Raw genomic sequence first — 22,081 nt, forward strand, 5'->3', positions numbered from 1 at the left:
AATGAAAGTGATAACCTGATGTATTAGTGGTAGGGAAGATTGATACATTTTGGTTTTAATGGATGTTTTGGTTCATGTTTAGCAAAGTTTGTAAGTGGAAAGTTCCTGAGTTTTAATCTTCACCAAACAATTAGTGAAATGAAAAGTCCCAATTTTGTTGTATAAATCAGAGCTTTTTATTGTTGCTTATCTATTACTGGCTTGAAAATTAATTCCATATTTCGTCCTTTGCCTCTTATCTAGTGATTTCCTAGTACCGGACTACTTAAACCAGGAACAAGAAGAGACCCTTGTTCAATATGATCTTGGAGAACACGGTTTTGAAAGCAACTCCTCTGTTCAAATGCCTGTAATTTCACAGGTCTCCTCAACCCAGAATTGTGAAAGCACTTTTCCCTTGGGGTCTCTTGGTGGGCTGGCAGAAAAAGAGGAAGAAGTGCCAGAGCAGCCAAAGACCAGTGCTTGTGCTGAGGCAACCAGAGATGACCCCCCAAAATCAGAGCTGTCTTCTATAACTATTGAGTAATTTTGTGATTTGGCTTCAGTTTTGTTTTTTGGAAAGTGCCTGTGCTTGGTCTTGTACATTTAAATTTAATTTAATTTTTTAAACAAAAAAAGCCGGGTGGGAGGGAGGGAGAGATTGGGAAAGCATTTCCCTTTTCACTTGCTGAGCCCTGAAACTGATTTTATTTTTCATAACTGAGAGATTGCTTCTGTAAGTACACAATAATATGATGTTGAAACAGAAACTATGAGACTTAAGGAGATCTGGTTGACTTAAAACTTATACCAGTTTCTTCTTCCATTGTTAAAAGTAGGCTAACAACAGACCATTAGCTAGAGAGGAAATCTGATGATTATTGACCTTCCTGAGTTGAGAGGGTACATGAGAAACTAATTACTAAACAGCTTGTCAAATGGCCTGAGTAGATACTTAACGGCTGTACACAGGACATTGTATAATATTTTGTAAAGCCTGTTGTTTTTGGAAGTATTTATGGTAAGCTTTCTTAAAAATTATTAGGGTAAATACTTCTGAAATCCGGCACACTTTTTTTATTTTAAGCTTTGTCATTTCTGTTGTGATTTTTCATGGTGAAAGTTTGGTACTGAGATGGGCATTCTCTGTACCTTTATAGTACCACTCCAAAGGCAAAGAACCATGATTGACAACAGTCAAGCTGTGGATGAAATGACCAGGAACGGAGAATGAAGTATGTAAATCTCAGCTTCATAGGAATTCTTCTTATATTGCTTTTCTGATTAAAATTGCTGTTTACCTGGTCTCTGAATGTTAATGCCTGACCATGTCATTGCCCGAATCAGTTTTCCCCTTGCCCGGTCAATATGGTCTCTTGCATATATTGGCGTGCTGCCATATAAAGTAAAAATATTGGAGATATTCTATATTTTATGTATAGGTTTATGTATTGTTGGGGATGTTTTCATTGTGCTCTTTTGGACATAATGAAGAATTCTCGGTTGAGGCTACATCTTTTTTTTTTTTTTTTTTTTTTAAGAGGATGGCATCTGTTGCCCAGGCCGCAGTATAGTGGCTAAGTCATAGCTCACTGCAGCTTCGAACTTCTGGGCTCAGGCCATTCTGTCTCAGCTTCTTGAGTATCTAGGATTATAGGCATGCTCCACCACACCTGGCTGACTTCGTTTTTATTTTTTGTGGAGATGAGGTTTCACTATGGTGCCCAGGCTGGTCTTGAACTCCTCGGCCAAGTGATTCTCCTCCTCTGGCCTCCCAAACTGCCGGGATCACTGCACCAGTCAAGGCTACATTCTTAACCCAACTAGATTGTTTACTAAATCCCATATGACAGCGATACATTGTCCCTACATATTTTTAGACATTGCAAAGTTATTAAAAACAGTTACTATCGTTTTTACACAATGTAGGCAACAATGTAAAAGATGAATATAGACTGTAAGATTTTCATCTATGACTTATAAATGGGAGAAAAAAGAAAATTGTTAAGACTAATGAGAAACTGAAAACCTTAAACTAATGAATATTACCATTTCTGCTGCTGAAAGTGTGAAACTTTTCTGGTCTGGAGTTGAAATTTATATAATCCTCTAGACGGGTATACTTTTCATCTGGTGCCATTAAAGCGTCTCTAATACTGATCCTAAATATTTGTAAGTCCATGAACAGTGAACTTTGGAATGAGTTTCTGTGTAGATACCCAAAGTTTAATAATTATGAGAGCACCTGATTTGATTAGAAAAGAGACAGAAAATACAGTTCTTTTTTTTTTTTTTTTTTTTTTGAGACGGAGTCTCGCTCTGCCGCCCAGGCTGGAGTGCAGTGGCCGGCTCTCGGCTCACTGCAAGCTCCGCCTCCCGGGCTTAGGCCATTCTCCTGCCTCAGCCTCCCGAGTAGCTGGGACTACAGGCGCCCGCCACGTCGCCCGGCTAGTTTTTTGTATTTTTTAGTAGAGACGGGGTTTCACCGGGTTAGCCAGGATGGTCTCGATCTCCTGACCTCGTGATCCGCCCGTCTCGGCCTCCCAAAGTGCTGGGATTACAGGCTTGAGCCACCGCGCCCGGCCTGAAAATACAGTTCTTTAGTCAAAACACAAGATCTGAATTTTGTTCAGGTGCTAGACCATACTAAATGTATATATTTTTAATTATAGTGATTTGTTTCAATTTTTTAGATTGGCTAATTCTGTAATTTTTTCCCCAAAAACATGTGAAGAAAGGAAAAGTAAATTAAATTCCTCAGAACTGTTGTAGGTTAGGATTCTCTGTCTCTGCCTATATTCTGCAGTCCTTAACTTGTTTTCAGTTCTTTACCTCACTCATGAACTTGTTTTTACCCATGTGCTCCCAAACAGAGGTGTGTTCTCTTCAGGAGAACCAGCATACACAGGTTATGATAGGCTGCCACTGTTTATGCTTCTTCACTGATAGGGTTGAATTGCTTTCTGCGGCAGACTAGAATACTTCATATAGTAATGCTGTGTCTCCACTGGAGAGGTCAGGAATTTTAATGTCACGTTGTGGTCTTTAAAAACTGTTAGGCCTATCAATAGATAAATCTCAAAATTAATTCTAAAATCTGTATTGACAAGAATAAGTAAAATTATCACCAGGAATCATTGTTACCATTAGTTCCAAGAGGTTTTTTTTTTTGTTTTTGAAAGAGCAAGAGGAAAGAAATAAGAATAAAGAAATGTATAAGAATGGTTTGCAGATTTATTGGTTAAAAGTGTTTTTTAGTACATCCCTGACCCTGAAAACTTCACATTAAGAGATCCAAGCACAGTTTTGGTAGCTGTAAGATATTCTGTGTTCTCAGAATGAAGGATTACCCATCACTGGGTATTCCTTCCCAAGTAGAAACTTTAGATTTTCACTGGTAATTACAAATTGCCAAGTTTTATGGGAAATCTGAATATACTGTGAAAATTCATATCTGGTTAGTTATCTGCTGCCCAGATCTTATCAATACCAGTAACTAACCAGAATTTACCATAAAATGATACAAACAAAGGCCTTTTTCTATTTCAGTGAGGGTACATTTTTCTTGATACATGTGCTTCAAGGATATTGGATCTGTTTATGGATCTGTTTTAGGAAACAGATTTGCAAGGGATAATTGTATATATAGTAGTATTTAGATTTATTTCAAATTCATCTTAGCGATGCCTAGATGCATAATTTTTACCAGGACATATTGAAAATATTGCAAAGAGATAGCCAGTTATATTATCCCATTCATTAGAAGTTACCAGTATAACTAAACATAAATATTCCAGTTTAGAGTACTTAAACGTAGCTATCTTTCTTAAAGCCAGGAGGGTAACTTTGTGGTATCTAAAGGGCTTAAATTTCAGAATGCAGAATAAATTGCCTTTTTAAAAACCAAACATTTTATACAAGAAAAGCTTTTATTTTCAGTTTTTTAACTACCAAATAGGTGTGATGTACTTTAGAAGTAAACAAAAAGATGTTCACCCATGATAATGGATGTTAAATCTCCTGCAGTTGTTCTTCTCATGTTTAAAGGGTATATTCTCATAGTGGAAGCATCTAGCATGTCAGTGATTTCATCCAATTCAGAAACAAAGGGATTAATATTGGTCTTTATTTTTTGGTATTTTAAGTTTTATATAAATGGATGCAGATGGAGATTATCACCCACAAATATATTTAAGTGGATTTTTCTCAATTTGAATTTCAAGTAATTTTTTTATTTCAAGTAATTATGCATTTAGTTACATTGCCGGTTTTTTTAAGTTCTCAATTTCAGTAAGACAAAATATACTAAAATATTTAAATAGCTTCATTCAATCTTACATTTTGACATTTCAGCAACCATTCTGGCTTATAGTAATTAGGCCCCTTGTTATGAGACATGCCCTTTGTTATTAATAACTAGCAAAAAGAAAAACCTTTCATCTTGTTAAAATACTTTACCAAATGAAATAGACTAGTTAACACATCTAAAGTCCATAATTATTGGTAACTCAGTTACCTTCTAACTAAGGCTAGTTCAGGAGACTCTCCCAGTTTATAAATGGTTCCCTTGGGAGCCTTTGGAAGCTATATTAAATATTTCTTTATTTCTTCTTTTATTCTCTTAATCTAAATAGAGGCCAGTTATCTATTTTATCCATTTTTATCTTGAAGATTCTCAGATTATGTTTTAGTCCCTTTTAGCTTTTAATAGTCCTTGAAAAATGCATTACTGTATAATGTAGTGGCAATTCTGTAACACACAGAGAATTATTCTTATTACTTGAATGAATCCTAAAATTTTAATATTTTAGCTGAAAGAAGTTTGAGATTTGTGGAATTGATGAACAAAAGAATTAGAAACTTTCATATGGTACTTTGTTTCACTCATCTGCAAAGTATGAAGTTGTAATTCTGAAATATACATCCAAGTAAATGAGAATTAAAAATTTTCTGAATATTAATACTAACTGGGAAAAACAGAAAACTAGTGTGAAGTTTACAGTTAGAAGAAACAGACCCAAAGTTGCCAAAAGGTAATAAATAAATGTAGTTTTCATTGTAAGTTATTGATGTAAGATGCTTTATTTGTAATATATTTAGATTTTGAAAGTTATTGAGAGATGAATGTATAAAAGCTAAATTTTCTTTTCTGAAGCAGTGAAACAAAATTGGGGTAACAAGGAAGCTCTATGGTGGCAAACATGTCTGTGAGGAATATTAAGCACACTCCCACAGGCTTTAAACTCAAATCATGAACATTTAAATTAAGTCGTTCCTTATTTTGCCTATACTCATTTTTACCTTTCAGTGTCGTTTTTGCTTGACAGAGTATGGTGACAGAGTGTTTTTATTTGGAAAGTCCTCAGCAAGATGAATTAGCCAAAAGCAATAATGGTTCAGATTAAACAATGAAGTGGAATTGATTCAGTCCCAGGCCCAACTAAGGAACAGTTGCTCTCTGGGTGTCTCATTTTAGATGATCGATAAGTTGAGATGTTGTAATATTTATGGGGGGTTAAGCCTATGTCAATTATGGGATGAAGACTGGTAGTACCACTACCATCAGTAGTCATACTTTTTTTTTTTAACTTTTTACTAAACTAATACTAGACATTTCCACTCTGTCATGATTATATTTTTATGACAGGAAAATAAAAACAGTTCCATGTTTTTATAAATAGTCTCTGCAAAGATTTCAGATGTTATTGGTATCTCAGTTTGGCAGTATCTGAAAAATTGAGATTGCCTTTAAAGTGTTCATGCTACTTTTACTTAAGTAAACCTCCACTGTATAAGACCCAGGCCGGTTCCAACTAATACCAAGGTTTCTATGCGCATAATAGTTTACAAAGAACTTAAAGACTATGGATTAAAAACAAAAATTTTTTTAACTTTAAAATTTTTAATTTTTGTTCAAAGTATCTGGTTTATAAAGTCAAATTCTTTTATTATTTCCTTTCTATTTTAAGTTGACTGATTTTGCTGATTAAGCGTAAAGTCCCGGGCACAGTTGTGATGACGTACTGATAAAATGGGTGCCTAGTGGGTTGAGGAGCTCCAGTGTCAAGACTTTTATTAAATTGCCCTTGTTTTCCCAAATGCCAATCTAGCCGTATTTAGATTTCATTATTCAATAAAACAGATTAAAAATCATCCCATAAATGAATGTTGAGGTTACCAAAGTACATCACCTGCTGAGGAAGGAGAAATCTTCCTGCTTTAAGGGAGCCTTGTCGTCCCTCCTTTACACGTTGTTTCCCTTGGTATTAGTGGAAGCTCTGTTCAAGATGGGAAGCCTTTCCTGCAGTTCTTAGAAACACCTGCTTTCTAAAGAGAGCCTTTTCTAGGATTAGGTTATGTGTGTTTTCTCTAGGAGATTTTTTATTTCAGTTACCAATTTAATTTTCAAGTTGACAGATGCTATGTGAAGTCTCTCATACTGAGAGTAGTCCATTAAAGTTTTGAAAGTTGCACTGCTTTTCATCTTTCAGGTACCTGAAATGAATGACATCAGGTGTTTGGAAGGAGTAAGATCATAAACTTTATTCATTTTCTTCCTTGTACAAAGTGATGACTTCTAATGCTTATATCTCAAGGTATTTTTTAAAAAAGCAACAGTCCCTAATAGAGTAAAATTTGGTTTTGGTCCAAGTTCCCAATAATATATTTAATGTTTCTGTTGTTACTGGTGCCTCCTGTTGCATCAGATAGAGATTGCCTGCCTCTTTGTAGGGCACCCTTGTGGCACCTTATGTCCAACTTGGAGGATAGTATATGGCTTCTTTGTGCCTCTACTATCTTTTCAAAAGCCATTTTATAAAAATCCTAGGTAGCCTATTTTAATATTTAAATATATATATTTGTGAAAGAACTTTTACAACAGACTTTTTTTTTACTTTAAAATTCCTGTATTTCCATTTTTAAGAGTAAATTTAATCTCCAGGATATAGAAGTGTCTTTTTTCCAGAGAAGCAGAATGAGAAAGTCAGATTGAGGTAATAGACCAGAATTAAGTGATAGAAGAAGCTGTTGTTTGGTTAAAGGACACAGGTTTGAAGGAAAAAAATTTTGATGTAACAAATTTTTAAATAAAATGTTGTTTTTGTTCTGTAATTTCATATTTGCTGCTACAGTAGCTCAATATTTTACAGGGCTAACATAAATCTGGCTCCATTTAAAAACTGGAGTACTTCCTAGTGCAGCCAGCCTAGGCAGAAACTGTACACATGGTCTTCCAGCTGGGTGACTGATGGCTTTGTGTAGCTGATGCATGCTTTAATATTTGCCTATAGCCCTGCAGCAAGGAAGTCGAGGTGGGGGTACTTTTTTACCCTGCCAGTTATAGCATTATGATTCTTTCTGGGCACTGGCATTTTGTGAAACTCTCAAGGGAAGGTGATGCAGGGGAGAAAATGTGAATTAAATTACATAGATGGGTGTTTTTATGTCTTCTACCCCTTTCCTAGAATTAGTACAACTCTTAACTGTGCCAGTCCCCAGTTCACCAGCTTTGTATCCAGTCGTCATCTCATTCAAGTATGGCTTTACTTGGTGACACTGGCCATAGCTAAATTACTTGGCATGTTTGACTTTTGACAATAACAGAAATTGTTTTGGATTTTGTTTTATTTCCAAAAAATGTATACAATGTCAGAACTTCACATTTTATATACTAGTATCTGGCTATTAGTATTTTACAGGAACCATAGTTCTTGGTGACTACATATATATATATATATATATTTTTGTGACCTTTTTTGTAAACTAAGTGCCGTTTCAACGTTACAATCATTTTTAGAGTTATTGTAATCAATGTGAATATCATGTTTTTTCAAATCTGTTCTGAGCCTATAGTGTTTGCTTTGTGAACATAAGTGTATTGTATATATTCTGTATAGTTATATTGTACTGAAATTAGCTTGTTTGATATAAGGAAAATATGTATTGAGTACCTTTTTGCTAGCCTGATTGTTTAATCTTTTTAAAAAAGGTTTAAACTTTTTTTAAAAAAAAAAAAATTCTTTAAACTGGCCTTTATTACATGGTCACACATAAAGTTGCAGTTAGGAAAGGGATGGGCAGGGAAAAACTAGTTTTGAGTGTCTTTAGATAGAAACATGAGACTAAGGTTTGGTTTTGTTTTCGTTTTCTCATTAAAATATCTTATGCTTTATGGAATAAAACTTCCTGCTGTTGTTATTTATTGTTTGCTGGGTGGTGGTGTTGGCTGAGGTCATGTGAGTGAGAAAAGGCATCAGAGTAATTCATTACTTAAATAATTATCTACTTAGAGTACACAGAGTAGAGAGGGTTACATTAGACAGCACATGTCAATTTTTGGTGAAGTAGAGCTTAAGTGCAAAGAACTCAAAAACACCATACCCCAACTTGGAAGGAGAGTATAAAGGCAGCTAGTTAGACGAAGTCATCCAATCCTAGAGCTATTGAATCAGGTTCTTGTATAAAGCTGGGTACTAATGGGTGGGTTGCATCTTTCAGAGTTGCTCTGATTCTTTCTGAAGTCGTATTTTATTGACTAGAGACCAATTGGTGCCATTTCGATGATATCTTACAACCAGGGAGTGAAAAGCAGGTACCTAACAGGGGAAACAGCTCATTACATAGGTAATGAGTCCATGAGATCCTGAGGAAGGAAAAGTTTTCTAACTTTAGATTCATTGATGTGGATTTTGACAATACTGGTCTTTAGAATGACAGTAACAGGCAAAGAAAATTATTTTATTGACCTCAAGCTACCTGGATCATTTTAGAATTAAGTTCAGAGAGGAAGAGGGTAAATTTTAAGAAGCATACTCTTTCATTCCAGTGTGTTGAGCATTTTTAACAATTTGCCAAATCATTCAAGGTTAGAAAATGTTGAGTTCTTCAGTAGCCTTGACTACAGATGATGTATATAAGTGCAGAATGAAGAATTCAAAACAGATATATCCTTGCCAGCCATGGTGGCCCACATCTGTAATCCCAGCACTTTGGAAAGCTGAGGGAGGAGAATCACTTGAGTGCAGGAGTTCAAGACCAGCCTGGACAACATAGGGAGACGTTGTCTCTACAAAAAAAAAAAAAAAAAAAAAGCTGGGCCTGTGGCATGCACCTGTAGTCCCAGCTACTCAGGAGGCTAAGGCGGGAGAATTGCTTGAACCTGGAAGGTCAAGACTGCAGGGAGCTGAGACTGCACCACTGCACTCAAGCCTAGGTGACAGAGTGAGAACCTGTCAGTTGACTTTGCATACTTGCGTATAAATTGTATACCAGAAAGATTCCTTTCAGAGAATGATACTAAAAGTAATGACCAAAGATGTGTATCTCCTCAACTGATAGAGCAGAAATTAATAGTTTGGGCTTTTTCTCTTTTGAACGGGAATTTTGGTTCTGAGAACTAAACTTCAGAAAATTAACAAAATCTACAGACATACCAAAGGTTTAAAGGGGGAGAACTTGCTTGTAACATCAAACCCCAAAATTTAATGTAATTCTTTTTTGGGAGAGTAAACTTCTATAGAGATAGAAAAACTAACACAGGGCATATTGAGTCTTAGAAAGTCAGTCCTCTTGAGCAAATAGATTTGTAACCAGGGTTTGGACACTTTTAGGGACAGAGGGAAAGCTGTTTTGTTGTTGTTTTCTTAAATTCTAATTCATTTACTTGGATTTTTCTGCAAAATTAAAAATTTTATACCTATCTATTTTGTAGATAAGAGAGTAGAGCTGGCATTAGCATCATTTTGCAAGGCTTCCTCACTTAATCTAACCATGCCCTTTCTTCCACACCTGCCTAATTTTTTCCATGACTAACATTTCTGGCTGCCTTTGGCTGGAAGTCATTTAGTAAGTGAGTGTCTCATTTACCAGAGATCCTGAAAATTAGGCTCAGTACCCCACACACACCCCTAGTAAAGGGCCAGCTCAAATGACTTGGCCTTTGACCATTCTTGACATCTAGAGACCCTCTGTTGAGAAAGTTGCCTTAGGACATAGCAAGAAAATATTACACCAAATAAATGTTCTGTAGCCTGTTTTAAATGGGGGCTCAGACAGAAATGCTCACTTTGACAGTTCAACAGCAGTACACATAGTAGGACCTGTGTACATAACTTTCATCCAGGAACAGAATTCTTTGTTGAGTGCAAATGACTCACAAAATTAGTAAACAATCCTTTTCTTTCTTTTTTTTTGAGACAGTCTCGCTGTCGCCGAAGCTGGAGTGCAGTGTTGTGATCTCAGCTCACTGCAACCTCTGCCTCCTGGGTTCAAGAGATTCTCCTGCCTCAGCCTCCCGGGTAGCTGGGACTACAGGCACGTGCAACCACACCTGACTAAGTTTTTGTATTTTTAGTGGAGATAGTGTTTCACCGTGTTAGCCAGGATGGTCTCTGTCTCCTGACCCCGTGATCCACTCACCTCGGCCTCCCAAAGTGCTGGGACTACAGGCGTGAGCCACCACACCCAGCCTAACAATCCTTTTCGTTTTGTTTTACAGTTTATAAAATGCTAGCACTTTTTAGCTATGTGATCTTCAGAAACCCAGTAAGATAAACAGGAAAAGTACTAACAGATGTGTGGTCCACGTAAATGGTGCCCTTCCTGCCCATTACAGGGGAAAGATCCACTGAGAAATCAGGCCGTGAACAGATCTGGAGTCTCTGTGGACTCCGCTCTCTCCCAGACTCTGTTCTCCCTGTTCCTGGAAGAACAGGAATTGGGGTTCTTTTGTGCATTGGCACTTTGTGAAACCCTTGAGGGAGGGTAATGCTGCAGGGACATGGGAATTCTCCAGGTGGCTGTTTGTATCTCAGTTATCTTAAAGGAGAGCCATTGTAACTTTTTGTTATGGTGTGAGAATTGCTCGTGACCGTTTTCTAAAGATGTACACTGGTTGATGTTTTCTCATGTGGTCTTATCTATTTACTACCTCCACAAGGGTTATCCTTCCCACCCCTGTTGATAACATTTTCCATTATTCATCCCTGCTGCTACTAGCTGAATTCGAGCCTGTGTTGTTTCTGGCCTAATAGCAGCACCAGCCGCCTTGCTGCCATTCCCTCCCTTCAGCTGGGCTTCTTTCCAGTCCATCCTTGGCGTTTCTACTGGAGTCATCTTTCTACTCAGGCCACTGCCCTGCCTAAAGCCTCCCAGCCCCCTCTTCCGCGGAACCCGCCCCTCAGTCCTCACACTCCCCTTCTACCTACCTCCAGTTTGAGGTTGACTCACTCCTGTAGATTCCCATAGCAGATTTTGTTTGGCTTTACCAAACCACTTCTCAGCCACACAGCCTTGCAAAATCTACCTCAGAGTAGTTGTGAGAATCAAGTAAGTTATATGTAGAATGCTTAAAACCATGCCTCGTATATTGTGACTACTTCAGAAGCCTTGTCTGTTATTATAAGACGGGCATCACAGTCGTGTGTCTCCCTCACCTGATGACATTCTTGATGTCAGGGAATATGCCTTCTATGTGTGTGTCCTCTGTAGTACCTGGTACAGAGAACTCAAAAACTGTCAAATGAATGATTAGATGTTGCCAAGAAGTGGTCATAATCCCCATGTACGACAGTGCTTAGAGGTATTTACCCGGGAACTTTAGGACAGAATACCTAGAATTGTTTTCATTAGACCGCCAGATGATTATACTCAACTCTCACTTCAGCAAATGTCTCAGGGTCTCACTCGTTTTTAAATGAGGGTCTGAAATAGAAGGCTGTATGAGTTATGAATTAATACTAACTTTAATCCTCAGAACAACGGCTATCAGCCTGGCTAGAATTTCCCCAAACTGTTCTTTAGGACACTGGCATCCGCCGTTTTTCTCCCCTTCACCTGGTTTCCTTATCCATTAAGTTCATGTTAAGGATCACTTCTTAAGGAACCTTTCCCAGAGACTTTGTATTATGTTCACATAACGTCCTGCGCTTCTGTTACTATGGTTACTGACTAACAACAGCTGGACTAACCCCATTACGTTAAGTTCCACTAGGACAGTGACCCTGTCTGTTTCTTGTACCAGGGGGTCCCCGGGCCCAAGGTTGTTTGAATGAATGACATCTCTGCCCTTAAGGAGCTTATGGAAGTAAGCAGAAGTAAAGAATTACAGAAATACAACTGATAGAAATAACTTTGCCGTGAGAGAAACACCGAAACGTATACTTTGGAAATTTGAAGAAGAGGGAGACCTGGCTGCAGGGGTGAGGGAAGGTAGCATGGCAGAGGCACCACTTGAGCTGGGTCTTCCTTGGGAAGAGATGTGGGATTTGTACAGACAAGTGACGGAGAAGGAGATGACTCCAGGAAGGAATATGCAGCCTCAGAGGTTGAGGGAACAGGAGTGTAGCTTGCTGAGCCTTGCAGGATCCCTGAAGGGGAAGAGTGGAAGAAAACCTTATAAACTAGACTAGCTAGCACCAGGTCAGAGGAGGTCTTAAGAGCTACAGCTATATTTGGTAGGAAATCAAGAATCATCTCACATTTTCGAGCACAGAAGCATCAGAGCCGTCTCTAGAAAGATGAAAAGCAGATTAAAGGGATGCATATGGACTTAACTGAGACCCCTGAGTTACAACAGAACTGCGGGTAAGAACCCAGAAGGGGCTGGGAGCGGGGCTGGGAGCGGGGCTGGGAGCCGGGCTGGGAGCCGGGCTGGAGAGGAAGGCGTGTTGTGTTCGTGACATCGGGGCCGAAAGAGACACAGTAGTTGGGGAGAGTGGAGAGAGGTGGGCCTGATCTCCAGTCCAGGTGTCACCTCTGCACAGTAGAGAATAGCTGCTGTATTCTAAGCTGTAGCAACACCAAGTATGTGGCCTCCTTAAATGCTTAGGCAAACGCCCTTTTTTGTTGTTGGTTTTTTGAGAGGGAACTGCCCAAGAAAATGGAGCAAGAATTAGGCCAAGTTCAAGAGTTGGGCTTCAGAATTAGGCTAAAGGAGAGATTTCCCCCTCCCCATGCTGCCCCCCGCCCCACCCCCGCGGCACTTTGGGAGGCTGAGGTGCGTAGATCACCTGAGGTCAGGAGTTTGAGACCAGCCTGGCCAACATAGTAAAACCCCAAATCTACTGAAAGTACAAAAAATAGGTGTGGTGGCGGGCACCTGTAATCCCACCTAGTCGGGAGGCTGAGGCAGGAGAATCGCATGAACCCGGGAGACGGAGGTTCCAGTGATCTGAGATCGCGCCACTGCACTCCAGCCTGGGCAACAAGAGCGAAACTCTGGCTCAAAAAAAGATGGCTTTTCCTGGACAAAGTCAAAGGAAGCCTGTTTCCCCAACACAAGCCAAGGACCCTGTGGCTCTGAGCTAGAAGCAGGTGTTTGCATCGCTTGTAAATTTTAATTTTTAAAAGAGCTCATTCTCCATATCCAAATTGTTGGTATCTGTGGGAATTTAAAATGCCACTTAAAAGACCTCTACCTGTCAGATCCCCAGACACATCTTTCCCACAGAGGGTCTGGCTGACTACACAGCTACCGCTGCACGTAGGATGCAGAATGCCTCCGCGTGCAGATGCACTTCACAGGTATGTGCTGTGTTCTTTCAATAGATACGAAATGGCTTTCATAAGAATGTTTAACTGCCCTGGAGAAGGCCTGGGAAGGGGATGAGATCTAAACGGGCATTGTGCAGTTCAGGGCACTGATTCATCCACTGGTACCCAATATATGCCAGTGCAACCTGCCCCCCACCCCGGCCACTTACCTGTGAGCATTCCAGGCCACTACATAGATACAGGCTGTCAGACACGGCAGGGATTTCCTTGTGGTCTCAAGAGAAAGACTGGCACAGATGAGCTTTGGAGGAAGAGTTAGTTGTAACTTTACGTTGTGCTTTATAAGTACATGCACATATATCTACACAGACGCATAGACATGTATATAACTTATCTCAATGGAGAGTAGGGAAAACTGAAGGAGAGGCCTCCCTGGTTTAGTAAGAGAGAACCTTTGGACCCCTAGTCCTTCCCCATGTCATCGGAATGCTCTGTAAACACCAGTCATGCCCGCCCAAGTGCCAACTCCCAGAACTTCTCCCAGACCCTGATGGGGTTGGACGATAGGACCCTGTGCCTCCACCCGTGAGGCACATAGGAACAAGAGCCCTTCCACACAGAGAAATGGCTGTGCTCCGCGTGGAGCCTGCCGTGGCAGCCAGCCCCTGACTGGCCTCTGTTGACAGGCATCAGGTGTGGAAGGAATTTCCCCAATTTGCTGATTGTCTCTCCGCCTGGACCCTTCCAGGCACAGTCATTGGTTTGCCCCAGCTGTCCTGTGCATCAGTGGACTTTCCAGTTCCACTTCCAGCGGAAAGCGTAGGCAGGGAGTGGGGCAGAGGGATGAGCAGAGCCAAGAGCAGGGAAACCACCGAGCAGCTCGGCTCTGCCCAGCAGCCCCCAGTCTCCAGGAGAACCAGCTGCCACCCACACAGCATGCAGTGCCCAAGCTCCAGAACCTTGGAGTGTGGGCCTTGTCCCTGGTTCTCCCCACATGGCATCCCAAGAGGCCACCTGTAGGTGCGGGAAGTGAGCAATTCTGTAACCTGTGCTCAGTGAGACACTAAGGCTCAATGCTTGCTTTCCAGAATTTGTCCACAGTACCGTTCCAAGAATAGCCAGTGTCCATAACAGAGGAGGCTCGCTCATCTTAAGAAGGATGAAAAGCATCTGGGTGGCCATGGCAGGTCCCAGGTCATGTGGATCCAGAGTGACAGGAACGTGTGGTAAGAAACGTGCTTACCTTTCCAGAGCCAAAAACTCTTCCTTCAGTGGCTGAGTGCTGATAAAATGTTTACAAACCATTCAGCCATACCCTCTGCCTCTGGAAGGTTCCCTCCTTCCCCCTGTGGTAGACGTGCAGGCAGGAGGGCTCTCGGCGCGTGGGGATGCAAAGCAGGAGCCTGGCATACGCGTCGCTTCCCCTCCCTGTGCCTAGCTGCCCTCCAGGCGTTATTTGGAGGATCCCAGCTGTACTCCTGGTTCCTAGAACAAGGCCTGGCAAACAGACACCAGTGAGTACCCTTTAGATGAGCACATGGGGAGACAGAAGTGTGAAGCTACTGGTCGGGTGTGGTGGCTCACGCCTGTAATCCCAGCACGTTGGGAGGCCAAGGCGGGTGGATCATGAGGTCAGGAGATCAAGACCATCCTGGCTAACATGGTGAAACCCCGTATCTACTAAAAACACAAAAAATTAGCTGGACCTGGGGGCAGGCGTCTGTGGTCCCAGCTACTCAGGAGGCTGAGGCAGGAGAATGGCGTGAACCTGGGAGGTGGAGCTTGCAGTGAGCCGTGATTGCGCTACTGCACTCCAGCCTGGGCAACAGAGTGAGGCTCCGTCTCAAAAAAAAGTGTGAAGCTACTGGAAATGGGTCCACAGGAACGCAGGTCTGGTAATCAGGTTACAGTTAAACACCCCAAGTACGATATGAGCCTCAATATACTTCCTCCCTCGGGCATTTTCAGGAATGAAGGAGCACCAATTATGAGCAGTGCACAGAGAAGTCCAGTCCTTCACTGCTTGGGGTGCTCCTTGGTGCCCCGGTACCAGAAGTGGTGCGTGCCAGCTCTGCAGGACTTTAGCAACCCCCACCCCAAGTCTTCATCTGCTTCCCTAGGCCTTCATGTGAACATAGCTGGTTAGCATTGAACCGTGGAGAAGAAGAGCGTTAGAGATATGACGGCTTCCAGGTACATTAAGAAGAAATCCAAGCTCTAGCAGAGGTGATCTGAGGAGCATCTCTATACCCATGAGAAGACAGCAAAGACAGGACTGGTTCCCCATAGTAGTGACCATGTTCCCAAACTCCCTTGGCCTCCCATCAACCTGCTCCGGCCTGGGAATGTGCCAGGGACCCCTGTGTGATCCAGCCCTTACCACTCTCCAGGTCACAGAAGTGGGTCCTGCTCCGTGTGTGCAGAGATGGACTGTTTTGGTCAAGTGCTCAGGAAACGCTTGTGGGACTTTGTCTACCAGCCTCTCCAAGACACAGTGAGTTCCCCACTGTATGCCCAGAACACCCGGGGTGAGGGTCAGGGCACAGGAAGGCAACCCGGCCAGCCCCTGGAACGCCACCTTCACAGCGGTGTCCAAATCTGAGGCCTCCAGGCCCAATGTTTCTACTCATAGGAGCACAGGTGTTCCACGTCTGTGCTTCACCAAGACGCACCATAAACCGTGTGGGCAGGGGCCTGTGGAGAGAGCTGCGCTGCTCAGAGCTGCCTTCTGAACCACACAACCATCCTGCCCTGCTGGCCCGCTGGAACACAGTGTGCGTGCCCTGCTGCCCTCACCGCAGTGAGTCCCAGGGCAGACACTCAACCAGGCCCAAATCATCTTTCTTTACTCAACCCAAACTTACAAAATACTCTTTTAAAAACTAAATCGGGCTGGGCTTGGTGGCTCACCCCTGTAATCCCAGCACTTTGGGAGGCCAAGGCGGGTGGATCACCTGAGGTCAGGAGTTTGAGACCAGCCTGGCCAACATGGCGAAAACCCATCTCTAATAAAAATACAAAAATTAGCCAGGCATGGTGACAGGCGCCTGTAATCCAAGCTACTCGAGAGGCTGAGGTGAGAGAATCACTTGAACTGAGGAGGCGGGGCTTGCAGTGAGCCAAGATCACTTCATTGCACTCCAGCCTGGGCAACAGAGCGAGACTCCATCTCAAAAAAGAAAAAAAAATTAAATGCCTTTTGTTTAAAATACCCAACAAAATAGTTCAAGCTGTTAACCACTCATTCGTTTTTCAGAAGTCTTTGAATTAGAGCAAAATGGAATTATATTTTCAGTCTGGGTCTTGCTACATGTCCTCAGATCCCAGTGAAAATCCTTGTTACTGATGATGTAGAAATAATTTCTGTCCCCCCACACAGGTTCAGTTTGTGGGTCTTCTTTGGGACTGGAAAATCTGGGCACAGGGGCCGGCCCTGCAGAATCTCTCTCCAGCCCTTCCCCCTCGAGGCTCCTGTCCGAAGCCGCCCATCACCCCTGGCGTCTGTTCCCTTTGCTTAAGCTTCCCTCAAGGCCAAACAGCCTTCAGCAGAGTTGAACTGCTCAGGGAGGAAGACGAGGGTCACAGGCTGATCCTCCTGAATCAGAGGACAGAACATGTCGTTCTAGTGCCCACAGCCAAGACCTCAAGGAAACATGTTCTCCCTCCAGTCCACACTGCCCCAGGCGAAGGAGTAAGAGGAAGCAGATGGTTTGACTCCTTAAGAGAGGGAAATGCCCAGGGCTGCTGGGGGTGGCCAAGGAAAGAAAGGGCCTGGGGAAGATTTTGAAGTGCTGATGGAGCCAGTTTGGAGTCCTGCTAGCGAAATTTCCACGTGTGCCTAAGCCAGTGAGCTTATGACCTGGCGAGAGAGGTCCTGGCTCCAGCGCCTAAAGCCCCAGGTGGAGCATGCACTGGCTGTGCAGCGGCCCCAGTGCACCCTTCTCTTCCCTACTGAGGAACCCTGAGCAGGAGGCTCTCCAGCCGCACGGCCACAGCGTCCTCTCGTGTAACTGGGAATGACGGAACCCACTCCTGAGGACTGTGATGACGGTGAAGTGAGAGGATGCATCCACGCCACCAGAGTCCCTGACACTTCTTTGGCATACAGATTGGAGCAGTCACTCTTCCAGGGCCCGGCACAGGGGACAGGAAGAGGTTGCTTAGCATCCCACTTGGCAAGGTCAGGGGCACAAAGACAGGGTGGAGGCACAGTGAGGTCCCAGGCTGGACAGGATTAAAATGCCTCGTGGGCATTTGGCGTAGGTCACCTTGAATTTCAGGTTCTTTCCAACCGTGAGGTTCCAGTTCTGAAAGGATATCCCTTAGGCAGCTGCTTTCCCGGGAAGCAGGAACTCCACTGAGCCTTGAAGGGTCACAGAGGTCCTCACACACACCCCAGAAGGCCCCAGGCAGAGGCACCTTTCCTGTAGGTGGCACAGGCTGCTCAGCCAGACCCCATGACCTGACCCTGCCAGGAATGTGACCTGTCTCCCCACCCAGATGTGCCCAGGACCTTGTTTCCCAAGTGTCTGCCTCACCTGGGGGCCTGATGCCCCCCAGCCTACACCGGGTGCCCTTTCCCCAGTCACAGATGGCTGATTTGTTGAATTAATGAGTGGCTTCTTCTCTCATCCTTTCCCTTGGCTCATTCAAATAAGCTGGTTTTGCACCATTCTTTTGCACCAGAGTCACATGTTTCAAACAGATTTCATTTTTTTCCTAGTTTATACCTATACGTTTCTTGTGTCCTATTTGTCTTCATTGGGATTTGGATGGGAATCGGATTATGAGCTGCAAAGAGGTGTCAGATACTCGGTGTATTCTGGGAGCTATTCTCCGAATGTCCTTCTGGTGGAGACCGAGATCTCCACCCTTCCTGGGTGGGCCTGATTCCTCGACCACCTCCCTCACACTGTGTCCTCAGAGCTCTGTGGAAAAAGCACACGGGCTGAGGATGGAAGAATTTCCCTGTTGAGCTCTTTCCCTATTGAGTTAAACGAGACCATATGAAGTTCCAGAGGGTCTGGCGCAGAGGCCGGGTTATTCTTGATCCAGGGGTGTGGGCAGGGGAAACAGTGATAACCTCCAAGGTAAAAGCAGCGTGTGGGGGAGGGAGCCCGCAGCCAAGCCAAGGGCAAGGGAGAGCTAAGTTCCCATCCCCGGAAAACACACACATCCCTCCCGCTGGAAGGTGCTGAGACTGTGGAATAAACACACAGTGGAGCCGAGTCCCACCCATGCCCACAACCAGCTCTGGACAGTGTCTTTTTAGGAAACAATGGGAGTGAGTGGAAAGGGTAGAATGAACACATGGTCTCCAAGTTGTAGGCACAGGACGGTGGAACTTGGGAGGAGACATTCCTCTGGAGGAGAAAAGGAGAGAAATAGAAAGAGGATAGTCAAACCCATTGAAATCCTAAGAGGATCTCTGTATCAAAATACAGTGTCCTCGCTGCAGGCATATCAGGTCACAGAAGCAATTAGTGTCATACACGCATCAGCTTGCGGGGCAGGGAACGGCCTCCATGGGAAGGCTTCTCCTTGTGGCCAGCCAAGCCCTGGAGTAGACCAGCTAGCCCCTGTGCTGGCACCTCCTGGCTGTGGTTTGCATCTGTGCCCCCACACCCCTAAAGGGATGCCCACCCTGACGTCTTCCCCCATTGTCAATGCTGTGCTGGTCATCTCATGGGACAGCAGCTTGAACCGTCTTCTAGGCAGTCCCAAGATATGAAACCAGGGGAGAAATACTCCCATTCCTTCTTTGGGGTTTGGTCTCATCATTCTTAGTGGCGTTTGGGGCCTTTCCAAGCTCCCTTCCTGATTGTCACCCTGAGGAACAGCCCGGTGGTCTGGCCTGAGATAGCTGTTGTCCTCACCTCCTTCAACCAACACTCTGCTCCCTTTCCCGTCCCCATCAGCCATCCTCACTGAGAAAACTGAGGTGGCATCGTGGCTCATGAAAATCGTCTTCCGTCCGGCTGAGTGGACGCCAGGAACCCAAGAAGCCATGCCGTCGAGGATGTCAGTGCGGATGGAAGACAAGTGCGTGCCCAGCCTAGAGCAAACCCCTGCCCGGGCAGTGCGCCTTCTGGCAGGAACATCTCTCAGCCTGGAGGGCTCTGGAAGGTTTGTCAGAGTCCCCAAAAGAAAGAGGACTCATTGGAGGACCATTCCCAAATGCTGATCCACACATATTTGCTGCTGAGACAGTTTTGAGTGTTTGCACAAAAATTAAAGCATTTAAAATACTTTTTCTTCTTTTTTGAGACAAGGTCTCACTGTTTGCCCAGGCTGGAGTGCAGCAGTGGCACAATCTCAGCTCCCTGCAGCCTCAACCTCCTGGGCTCTGGTGATTCTCCCACCTCAGTCTCCCAGGTGACTGGGATCACAGGCGCCCGCCACCATGCCTGGCTCATTTTGTGCATTTTTACCAGACAGGTAAAAATGTCTATGTTGCCCAGGCCTGGTCTCAACGTCTGGACTCAAACAGTCCAAACCCGCCTCGGCCTCCCAGAGTGCTGGTATTACAGGCATGAGCCACCGCGCCTGGCAATACAAGACTGTCTTTTATACCAAGAGTATGAGCTACCTGCAGTTAGCATGTTAAAATCTCCTTTCTTTATGAAATGCTGGTGACAATATGTGACTGATGCACAGTGCACGGTGTGGATGTGTGTGATGGAGCACAGTGCTGGCAGGCATCTGGTGGATAGATGTATGTATGTATGATATAGACATGAGAGCACAGTGCTGACAGGCATCTGGTGGAGAGATGTATGTATGTATGATATATATGGACATGAGAGAGCACAGTGCTGCAGGCATCTGGTGGATAGATGTATGTATGTATGATATATATGACATGAGAGAGCACAGTGCTGCAGGCATCTGGTGGAGAGATGTATGTATATGTGGACATGAGAGAGCACAGTGCTGCAGGCATCTGGTGGATAGATGTATGTATGTATGATATATATGGACATGAGAGAGCACAGTGCTGCAGGCATCTGGTGGATAGATGTATGTATGATATATGTGGACATGAGAGAGCACAGTGCTGCAGGCATCTGGTGGATAGATGTATGTATGTATGATATATGTGGACATGAGAGAGCACAGTGCTGGCTCTGGAGACAGATCACTGACATCCAATACCATAGTTCCTGAGTGTGGGGCCTGTGGGCAGGTTGTTCAGATTTTTGGTGCCTTGGTGTTCTATCTATGAAGTGGGAAAGACCACGGGACTGCTGTGAGGTTGAAATGAAATAGGACTCAGAAAGCCCTTAGAGCACTCGGGACCGTGTTTCTCCTTTCAGCTCACTGCTCCAAGAAATGCAAGTATTTGAGAATCACTGGCTGAAGATCCAATTTTCCTCACCTGTGGTTGCAGGTGGGCAACACACACAAATACACACATGCATGCACACACACCACACACATTATGCACACACACACCCCCAACGTGCAGTTGCAGGTGGGCAATACATGCACACACACAGCACACACCACACATACAAGCACGCACATATATGCATGCACATGCACACCACACACACACAAGCACGCACATAATGCATGCACACCACACATACAAGCACGCACATATATGCATGCACACGCACACCACATACACACAAGCACACACATATATGCATGCACACGCACACCACACATACAAGCACGCACATATATGCATGCACACGTGCACACACACACACACCCACATACACACATACATGCACACACATACGCCTCAAACCTGGAAAACTGATGAAAAGTGAAAAGCAATGTTTGGTCACAGGCACCTGACTTGGGGTCTGTAGGCCCCTCAGGTGCTCCTGGGGAGGGAGGGGGCGTCTGGTGTTGCAGCCAGGTCATGTTCTTGTGGCACATTCTGTCTATTCCAGGACTGCACAATCCCCAACGCACACACCCCTCTGCCCCCAGAATACCTGTGTACATGTGTATGGACAGACATGCCCACATGTGTGGCCCTGCACAGTTGTCTCTGGGGCTGGCCGGTTGTGTCTCATGGGATGAAGTTCCACTTAGAGATGGCACCCATCTCGGCCCACAGGTCACCACTCTGTCCTCCTCAGTCTTCAAAGCCATCTTTAGAGCCTGCCCTGAGAATTTGTCCTCCTCCAGTCCCCAGTGCCAGAGAGCCAGCAGGTCCTGGCTATAGACTGGAGGTGGGGACACTAAAGGGTCTGAAGGGCTGGCCAGGAAAGGCTTCAGGCTGGGGACCTCTTCGATGCTCACCCTGAGCCAGGCACCGATTTCACTACCTGAAAGGTGACTGGGAAGCGGCAGAAGGCAGCCGCAAGAACACAACAGACGGCCCCAGCCACCCCGCCCCACCCGTGAGCGCCCACGCCCTGGAACAGCGCAACATCGCCACCGTGCGGCCGCCGGCCTGAACAACAGCCTCTCAGCCCCTGGGGTCCGTAGCTCTAGGTCTCGAGACCTCCAAACTGGGTCCAGGATTTTAAACCTTACCTTTTCCATAAAGTCCTTCCTAATCCAAATTTCACTGTGATTCCTGCAGACTCTAGGTCTGAGTGGGACTCGCCATGGCTGCAATAAGCAGGACTCAGGTTAAACTTTC

General features: G+C 44.2%; 1 protein-coding gene across 24 annotated transcripts in view; it reads left to right on the top strand.

Annotated features, from left to right (window-relative positions):
• ZBTB44 (zinc finger and BTB domain containing 44) overlaps window positions 1-19,721 on the top strand; it is an 87,671-nt gene extending 67,950 nt beyond the window's left edge. For 4 of the 24 annotated variants that reach the window (XM_009187673.4, XM_009187674.4, XM_009187671.4 and 1 more), the window contains exons 6-8: window positions 14,562-14,699; window positions 15,864-15,967; window positions 16,853-18,212. In XM_009187673.4, the coding sequence (XP_009185937.2) occupies window positions 14,562-14,699; window positions 15,864-15,967; window positions 16,853-17,260 (650 nt within the window). In that variant the 3' untranslated portion in view covers window positions 17,261-18,212. Of the gene's footprint in view, window positions 1-243; window positions 1,293-6,470; window positions 8,163-12,472; window positions 12,565-14,561; window positions 14,707-15,863; window positions 15,968-16,852; window positions 18,213-19,391 lie in introns of those variants that run through there. The other 20 variants (XM_009187678.4, XM_009187688.4, XR_637987.3 and 17 more) reach the window with 19 other exon arrangements.
• The last annotated feature ends 2,360 nt before the right edge of the window (window positions 19,722-22,081 follow it).

Source organism: Papio anubis, chromosome 12 (assembly GCF_008728515.1).
Source record: "Papio anubis isolate 15944 chromosome 12, Panubis1.0, whole genome shotgun sequence".
Lineage (NCBI taxonomy): Eukaryota > Metazoa > Chordata > Mammalia > Primates > Cercopithecidae > Papio > Papio anubis.